This window comes from Colius striatus, chromosome 8, assembly GCF_028858725.1.
Source record: "Colius striatus isolate bColStr4 chromosome 8, bColStr4.1.hap1, whole genome shotgun sequence".
Lineage (NCBI taxonomy): Eukaryota > Metazoa > Chordata > Aves > Coliiformes > Coliidae > Colius > Colius striatus.
Genome location: NC_084766.1, coordinates 36,835,249 through 36,844,313, shown reverse-complemented (window position 1 = coordinate 36,844,313; position 9,065 = coordinate 36,835,249). Strand labels below are relative to the sequence as shown.

The 9,065-nt window shown below is 44.2% G+C and overlaps 1 protein-coding gene across 1 annotated transcript; it reads left to right on the top strand.

The window, feature by feature from the left end:
• Positions 1–266: 266 nt before the first annotated feature.
• Positions 267–7,512, top strand: CLRN3 (clarin 3). Its single transcript, XM_010195305.1, has 3 exons — positions 267–495; positions 6,313–6,492; positions 7,238–7,512. The coding sequence occupies exons 1-3, from the start codon at positions 267–269 to the stop codon at positions 7,510–7,512; spliced, it is 684 nt and encodes a 227-aa protein (XP_010193607.1).
• The last annotated feature ends 1,553 nt before the right edge of the window (positions 7,513–9,065 follow it).

Genomic DNA, 9,065 nt, shown 5'->3' with positions numbered 1-9,065 from the left:
ACCCTAAGCCCTCTGGCAGCACGATTCCTCCCAGGCTGGGCCAGGCTGCTTTGGTTGTAACTAGGGCAACACCTTTTCTCCAGACCAAAGTTCAATCATTTTACATTTTTATTACCAGTGCTGTTCGCTTAAAGTTTAGCAGCCTGGCTTTGTGCTGGCACGGGGAGCACAGCCCAGGGTGCAGGAGGAAGGAAACAGCCTCGTGCTAAGCAGGACTAAAGGGAAGAAAACACTCTGAACCGGTTGGAAAGTCTCTGTCTGACAAGATGCCGTCCAGGAAAAAAACAGTCATGTTTGCATCTGCTTTTGTCAGCTGTGTTTTCTCTTTCGCGCTGGTTTGCACTGCGCTGGGGACCCAGCAGTGGATGAGCAGCAACGTTCACTTTTCTGACACGAACTCCAACGCTACCGTGAGCCTCACCTACGGACTTTTTCGTGGCACCTGTAAACAATCCATTGATGCAGGGCTCCAGGTTTCAGAAAAGGATTTCAAAGGTGAGTGGTGCTAAGCCTGGGAAGGGATGGCGGCTTCTTTGCTCCAGCAGGGGATGGAGGCAGGAACCGCGGCACGTTCTTCTCCTCATCTGCCGTTTGAAGTGAGAAACGGGAATGTCTGTAAATCAGTCCAGGGATTTAAGTGGTAGAAAATAAGAACCCCAAAAAGCACAGGAAAGCTGCAGCATTTTTGCCAGTTGCAATTGTAGTAAACTGTGATTTTAGCCTTCACTTTGAAACAAAGGACAATGAAAAATAACAACTTAGTGTAAAACTGATTTTCGATTTTCAGAAGCTTTTGGTGAGGGACAGGAAAGCACCATTCAGTTACCATTTCATTAAAAGACTGCAACCCTCATTCACCTTTCAGGGTGAATTCACCTTTCAGGGTGAATTGGGTTTTTTTAATTCTATTATGTTAAAAAATTTGCTTAAACCATTTTTCCACCTACTACCAAATTGGCATCATTCTCATGGAAGAAAGATTTATAAGGCTGCTGAAGGGAGGAGAACAAAAGGTGCAAACCAATAACTTTGACAGATATGGTGTTTATACTTGGGCTGTACCTACACATTAATGTCAATATGCCTTTTATTTCCTCCTTTCAGTGCACCTCATTCTATTTTGAAGTGATATTATCAAACTTAAACCATTTGGTCAGTGTTTTCAGAACTTCAGCTTCGTGGTTTCTTCCTTATGCTAGACTGGGACGTGTGGATTACAGCACAACACGTCATCTTTTATTAGGCTCTTCCTTTCCCCACCCAATGCATTGGTTCCAGGTGACTCCTCATCAGCCTGACTTTCCAAAAACAAAAGTCTGAGATGACATTTGGAAACAAGGTTATTAGGGAATTTCAGCACACATCCAGCAGATTCAAACTAAACCACAATGGATCTTACTTTTTGAGCCTCTTCATTTCTTTGTGTTTATCCTCAATGGTAGAATGATTACAGAAGAAAAAGAGTGGAAATGGTTAAATAATTAAGGAGAACACAAGAACTGAGAGATAAGGGATGAGGGATGCAACTAATGAAACTAAGTTAAGAGGAAGAACAGAAGAGGTTTTACCTAGATCAACCTTGGAATAAGTTAAGCCAGGCATGGATAATCTTTGCATGAGGAGCAAAACACGAGAAAAACCAAGAGAAACAAGCAATTATGCATGCAAAGCACAGGCTTAGCACTGATTTCACATAGTTCTGCGAGGATTTACTTAACTCTGTGCACAAGCAGCATTACTGATGTGGCAAAAAAGTGTTCACCAAGCCTAAAGGTAGATAAAGCTGAAAGCTGTAGCAAGGATCAAGGATTAGAACTCAGTTTATGTTATCTTACTGTCTCACTGAGTTTAAAGCAATAGTGCTGATATACAGGTGTGAAAGTGGAAAAAGCCAGTCAAAAGAAACCTAATGGGAGTTTGGAAGAGCAATTCAAAGTGTTGAAACATGCAGTGAACTTTGAGAATGATTTTCTTTTTTGATAGGCTGCTGTAAAATGTCCCATCACAGAGAAACCACTGAGGTAGAGCACTGTAGACCAGGATGGTTCCTATCTCCTAGCTCTTTCCCATCTTAATTTGGTACAGAAATGGTATCTGTACAAACGGGCACCCAAATTCCTACAATGGCAAAGCTATATCATGCAAGCCAGTTCACATTAGAGCAGTTACACCTCAGGGAAAAGCCTGAACCCAGCAGTGCTCCTAGCCAAGTGTGCAGCCTCCATTGAGATCATTACCTAACAATATGAAATCTCAGGTCATTCAAACCAGTTCATTTACAGTCAGAATAATCAAAAGGATCTTTAGAAGAGTAAACATGCATTTATAAAAATAGTTTATAAATGATTGTATCTCCCCACACCAGCTGGCTCAAGCCCCAACCCTTGTGCCTTGGGCAGACTCTTGCTGATTTTTGTAGTGCTCCATGTGAAACCAGGAGTCCACCCATGGAGAGCTGATTGCTGAGGCCTGGCAGGAATCTGGGGTGTGTGTCTCACCTTTGCACAGCAGCTAACACAACCCAGCCCCAGGGCCTGGGCACTATTGTCAGGGTTTAATTACCTGTAATGACAAGCACTCACAGAACACTTGCCAGTTCTTTGCACGTCTACATGTGTTTTGGTGGTGGTTTTCACCCCACTATATTTAGGTTTTTGTACTTACTATTTACAAAATGTTCTCTCAGCTCCCAGGTATCAGCCATTTAGGGATGAACAGAACAAGTGTGGTTTGGGAGTTGCTAGTTGCTTCCAGCAGCTGCTGAAACAAAGTTGTGCTTTATGAATAGCCTAAGTACAGACTTGCTCCCATCCCTCACTAGTTCAGTTGGGCACATATCCAAGATGAAATAAACTGATTTGAAGTTAATTCTTAAGCTCTATGCTTGGCATAATTGTCACATTTTACATTAAGGATGGTTCTGTACAGTCTTGAAATAGGAAATATACTTCACAGAATTGCAGTCATACTGCTTTTGAATCCAAATGGTCAAGTCCTCCTAAGATGGATGTATTTTCCTTTGATGATATCCCTAAGCAAATGGATTGTCTGTGCTATGGAGAAGTGAGATGCTGTGCTTTCTCCACTCTTAACATTCTAGACACCAGAAAGAAGAGTCATAAGCATCCTTCTAGTCACAGTGTAGTCTGTTGCTTAGCAAGTGTGCCTTAGTTGGGGATCTCTGCTGTGCACCCTGAGTGTGTTTCTCCAACAGCATTTGGTGTGAGAAAAAGAGAAGGGAAATCATGAAAGAGTAAATGAAAGACGACAGCCTGAGGATATGGATTACTTGTTAGCAGCAGCCCAGGTTGGCTTTTATTAATGGCCATGCAAAAGCAGATTAGCAGCAGCCTTTACAAAGACCATAACTTATTCTTCTGGAAAACACAACATGAAATTTCAAAGTGTAAAAATGAAAGACAAACAAAGGACCACTGTTTCTGCCAGTGTACAGTGCATGAACTGTCTAGTCAGGGTAGGCTCTTTAACAGACTGCTGTGAATGACCTTAATAGAGCAATAAATCAATGCAGCTACTTTGGAGGCTCTGGGGATGAGCAGAGTGATCTGGCAGAATGTAAAAGTTATTAGATAACTTTATACCTCAGAGTCATCCTTAAAGCAGCTTAATGAATTGTCTTAGAAAGGAACCACCTATGAGTGTCTGTAGAAGAGCTTGTTTACAGCTTTTCTTGTTTCCAAGTCAAGCATGTAAAAATGGGAGCAAGGTACAGAAAGAGGCACACCCAGAGAGCCCTGTAAGGTCAGGATTTATCTGCCTTGGCAACCAGCAAGGCCAAGAGCACACGAGGAAGTCCTTGAGATGTGCTGTAGCAGAGAGGAATCGATTAACTCTCTGACTTTCAAAATTCATGACAAACGCTTGAAAACTGCTGAGACTTCACCAGTGCCATCGGCAGTTCCCAGCTGTGCTGTGGGGTCTCCTGGAAAAACAGAAAGCTAGGTTCAATCCCACTTTTTTATCTTGTTAAATGACCCATTCATTATGTGTCATAAGTGATCACAGAGGTCGTGGAAGCACCCAGATCAGCACTCCTGAGAACACTCCTGCAGGCTGGCAGCTGGACATCGCTCACACTCAGAGCAGGAAAAGTCTGGGAAATTCTATCCAACCACACAAGAGTTAAAAATGACAAACACTCAGATGACACAAGAAATTAAAGAGAAGCCTGGTGAAGGCAAATACCTCTGCTTTCACTCTGGAGTTAGGCTGTTTCCTACTGATGCAGGGTGTATCCAGCTGTGCGTTACTATCCATCCCATCCGTGCTGGTCAGACTCTGCAGAGTCCTTTGCTTTGCACAGGCTACTTTATGTAGAAAAAAAATCTGTCCCCATGAAAACAGCATTTTGTTTCAAACCTTTAGCCTTGTGCTGTTGCAGGCTTGCTTACAACAGGTGGAGTGTGACCAAATTAGTGTCAGAGGGAAACAAGATCGATTAGCGGGTGCATTAGGTGTAGCTGGCCAATCATGGAGGTGTTCAAGGGATAAATATAAGTGAGGCTGCCAGAGGGGAATGACACAGACCTGTCTGATTTGGCTCCAGACTGATCTCTTGACCTAGGCAATGCCCAAGCACCGAGAGTGCTTCACAGTACAGCTGGTGGAGTGCTCACTTCCATTTAATTGAGTGATGTCTCCTGGGTGCCTCTCTTCCCTGCTCTTCTAGGAGAATTGCTTACATTTGCATCGCATTTCCATACCACATTCTTACCTGCCACTTCCTCAAACAGAAATTAACTGCTACCAGGAATAATATATACAATGAGAAATAAACTCTCCTTTCCATTTCTTTCCAATAGCTCTTCTGTTTTGGGTATTTATTTTCTTTTGATGGGGTTTTTACCGTTTTTGGTTGATATTTTTACTGCTGTGATTTCTCCAATTTATGTACTAACTGAATACTCTTCAGTAATGGCTTTGTATTAAAAGCACCATAGAAAGGAATTTCTCCTGCAGATGGCTGTCTATCACACCACCCATCTGAACAGAGCTTGAAAACATCGTTGTTGGATTTGTCATAGAGCAAGCCAGCCACAGGCACGTTATAGTTCCCCTTTCAATTTAAAGGACTAAAATAATAGATTTCAACATAGCTCTGCTGCAATTACACTTTGAGTATGTTGCATTCATATTTGTGTCTCTTATTATCATCAGTAACATATCAAATAACCAGAAGGATTTGGGCAAAACCAATAAAATTGACTACAGTCCTGGAGGGGCTGACTGACTGTGCCAGGTGTATGTGGTTGGTTGTGCACATAGTTACAGAAACTACACCAGGCAACAATCCATGTGTATAAAGTGTAGGAAGCTAGGGCAAAAAGGAGAGGTGCTAGGATGCTCAATGGTAAGATGCATGAATCCTTGAAACATGACCTCAGGAGTGAAGGACTTGATCACTGGAGCCTGAGGTCAGGGCTGAGCCAGCAGCTTGGAGCCCACCTTTTCCACCTTGCTGAGCCCAGGGCAAACAGCTGTGGCCACAAAGCTCAGCCTGTTGGTAGCCACAGCACTCCTGGTGAAAAAAGCAGGAAGGAGTTGCTCCTTTCTTTTAAAAGAAGGGAGCAAGAACTATCTCCACCATTTTCCTCTTTCCTGCAGGACATGGTGAGAAACAAATCTAGTCAGGGTATGAACACCAGTTCAATGACCAACCATGCTTCACCTGTCCATGAAAGACTGTGCTCAAATCCATTTGTTCTACAAATGCGCCTGACCCTTGCAGGCTAACAGCTTTACTGGGCATTTAGAGGCTGTTCCTCATGTCAGATTTGTTCCATGTGAGGAGGACTGCTGCTGTTTTAAAAGGACATTATCTGAGACTGGAGTTTTAAATGTGGCCTCTGTAGAAGTTAGCAGACATCTCAGGAAAGATGGGCAGAGGAACACATCGTTTTCTGATCTGATTTATGGGTAAAAGTTCTGTCTGGCTTTATCAAGAGGAAATATTTCCACAATTATTAAGGAAAACAAACTTACTACTCACCCTGATGCCTGGGGAGTTTGTGTGCCTGCAGAACTAGCAGACATGTACTTATTTCAGCTTAATGCACCTTCATCTCATTTGGGATTTGGATTCATGGGCTGTGTCCAAACTTACTGTTCCTGCTACAGCCAACTCTCTACACATCAGCCAGATCCTGGTTACTAGCTTTAATTACAACCATGTCAGTAAATGATAAGGTCATCTGAGCCCACCAGACTGTGCTGGGAAGGCTGTATTTATGTATTTATGGATATGTCTTCATGTATATATCTGTTTATACAAGCTGAGCTGCTGTCTTTCAGTTGAAGAGAACCTCAGCACCACCCAAACGAGAAGCACCAACTCTGCCATTGTGGCCATTCTGGCTCTCAGTTTAGTGGTCTCCTTTTTGAGTTGTGTGTTTACCTGCACCAATGCTGTCAGTAATCCCTACAGGACCTTCCTGGGACCCATCGGAGTCTATACCTGGAATTCCTTCTGCGGTGAGTAACGCGTCCCGTGCTGACCACTTTCTGCCTACCATGTGGATGAGTTCTGGATTCTCATTGATTCCAAGAGGAGGAAATATGTATCTGCAAAAGGAAAGACTTGGGAAAGTATTCTGTTTGGTTGGTTTGGGCTTTTAGCCATGTCTGTTGGCTTACCTGAAAACTCTTAATTACCAGTAAAATACTATCATTTACTTGCAGTGGCAGCATTGACCAGTAAGAGCCTGGATTCACTGGTAGCAAAAACGGGCTTGAAAAAGCCCCAACTGGTGTAGCATCACTTCATGAGGTCTCTAAGTGTCAGCTCTTGAGCAAAGCTGGGCGTGCTCTGAACACAGACCAGGTTGCTCAAGGTTTTATCTGCTCATGATACTGCACATCCCATGGATTTGGGCTCATATCAAAACAGGCATTCTGCAAATCTTCCAAAGGCTGAATGTATTACACTCATCAGCTCTAAATTCATTTAAAATACACATTAAATGGCTTTATCTAAGAATACTCAGAAAGAATCCATTACTTTTAGCAAAAGATGTAGTTACTGAAGTAAAAACACCTGGCAGATAGTCTCAGGAGAGTCAAAGATCCTTTGAATGCCCTCGTATTTTACTAATGGAAAACAATAGATTAATCTCTGTCCTAGTCCTGGTATTCAAACCAATTTAAGCAGACCATGCACCAGTAGCAATATAAACAGCACTGCAGTGCCACCTCTGACATTTCTATTTATGCATTCTAGGTATCTTCATATTTCTAGCCATGATACTTTTTCCCGTGAACGTACAACACCACAACCTGTCTTTAGAACTGGCTCGAGGATGTTTCTCCTTCCTGCAGACACACACCAGCTCTGCACACAGTTATGGATATTCATTTTGGATCATGCTGCCCATCCTTTTCCTGAACATTGCTTCTATCACCATCATATGTTTCTACGAGCACGCAAGGTATTCTAAGAAGAAGGAACGGGAGAGACCCATTGAAAGTGCACCAAAAGATGTCATTCTCTTTTAAGGATGCCACAGAAAAGAGGGTGTGAAGAAAAAGGACTATTTAATATGGACAACGTGGCTGATCATTTCCATTCAAATTGAAGCTGTGTGTGTAGTTCAATTAACAAAGCAGCGTGTTGTGTCTTAAAAGCGGTTTGATTTTTGTCTGTAAGTATTAGTGTGGTGCTTGTGAGGTTCCATTGGTAAATGTGGTGCTGAAACACCTCTGAGTAGATACAGCCTGAAATGCCCAGAGAGATGTTGGAGTCCCCATCCCTGGAGGGATCCCAAAGCTGTGCAGCTGTGGAGCTGAGGGCCATGGGTTAGTGGTGGCCGTGGCAGTGCTGGAAGAACATTTGGACTTGATGATTGTAAAGGTCTTTTCCCCAAGGATTCTGTGATTCTATGCCAGCACTGTCCCATAGGAATGGACCTCATGTACCTTATGACTTTGCTCTTCCCCATGGGGACTGCTGTGAAATTAAACTGCTAGAAAGGTTCCTCCTCTCCATACCACCATTGCTGCCTTTCCAAGAGGACTGCTGCCCTCGTACCCACGCAGTGCAGAGAAGAAACTGCTTCCCACCTCTGTTTTCTGGATTTTCTGGACCACAGGACAGGCTCACAGTGGCTGCCCTGGCTCTCTGCAGGGATGCACCATCCATACACCATGAATGCACTGCTGCTTTGGACAAGGGGTAATGGACACAGGCTGGAACACAGCAAGTTCTACTGGCACAGGAGGAGCAAGTCCTTTGGTGCTGAGGTGAGGGAGCCCTGGCCCAGGCTGCCCAGGGAGGGTGTGGAGGCTCCTTCTCAGGAGGTTTCCAACCCCACCTGGACACGTTCCTGTGCCTCCTGAGTGAGGGGAACCTGCTTTAGCAGGGGGCTGGGCTGGAGCAGCTCTAGAGATCTCTTCCAACCCTCACCATCGTGGGACTCTGCTTTACCCTTTGAGTCTGAATGGAAGGATCAGAGACACTGTTTTGGTTGTGTATGTCATTTAGATCACAAGGGGCAGAAGCAGTGCAAACACCAGGAGCCCTGGGGTTGGTGAAATGGTCAGCTAAGGTGCTTCAGTTTATCTCACAACTCTCACTGCAGTCCTTTCTCTACTTAGAGATCTTCTGCAGGTCCCTACAGCATTTCCCTGGTGACAATGGGCAGGATCCCACTCATGGACAGGAGTGTGAGCACCTGAACAAACTCTCTTGCAGTCACTCACCTTCACATCAAACTCCCAGTGGCCATTGCTTTCCCACCCATCACACCAGACTGTCACTTTGCCCTGACACAGATGCCCAATAATGGGCTTTATGAGCAATGGTTTGTGACCAGTACCATCCCTGTGCCCCGTTTAATTCGTATAAACAACTGTAGAAAGTGGGGAGCTCCCTCCCTGCTTCCCTCAGGGAAAGTGAGCAGCCCTGTGTGACCTCAGGGCAGAGGCCATCATACCAAATCATGCCTAGAGCACATGCTCCAGGAGAAGTGCACCATGCAGAAGAGTGCTCAGCACCTTCTGCTGCTGTGCTCCTTACCTCTGCAGAAGAGTGCTCAGCACCTTCTGCTGCT

Coding starts and splice junctions, on each gene's coding strand:
- CLRN3 (XM_010195305.1), top strand. CDS start 267: ATGCCGTCCAGGAAAAAAACAGTCATGTTTGCATCTGCTTTTGTCAGC. Junction 496..6,312: donor TTCAGAAAAGGATTTCAAAG/GTGAGTGGTGCT, acceptor GCTGTCTTTCAG/TTGAAGAGAACCTCAGCACC. Junction 6,493..7,237: donor TACCTGGAATTCCTTCTGCG/GTGAGTAACGCG, acceptor TATGCATTCTAG/GTATCTTCATATTTCTAGCC.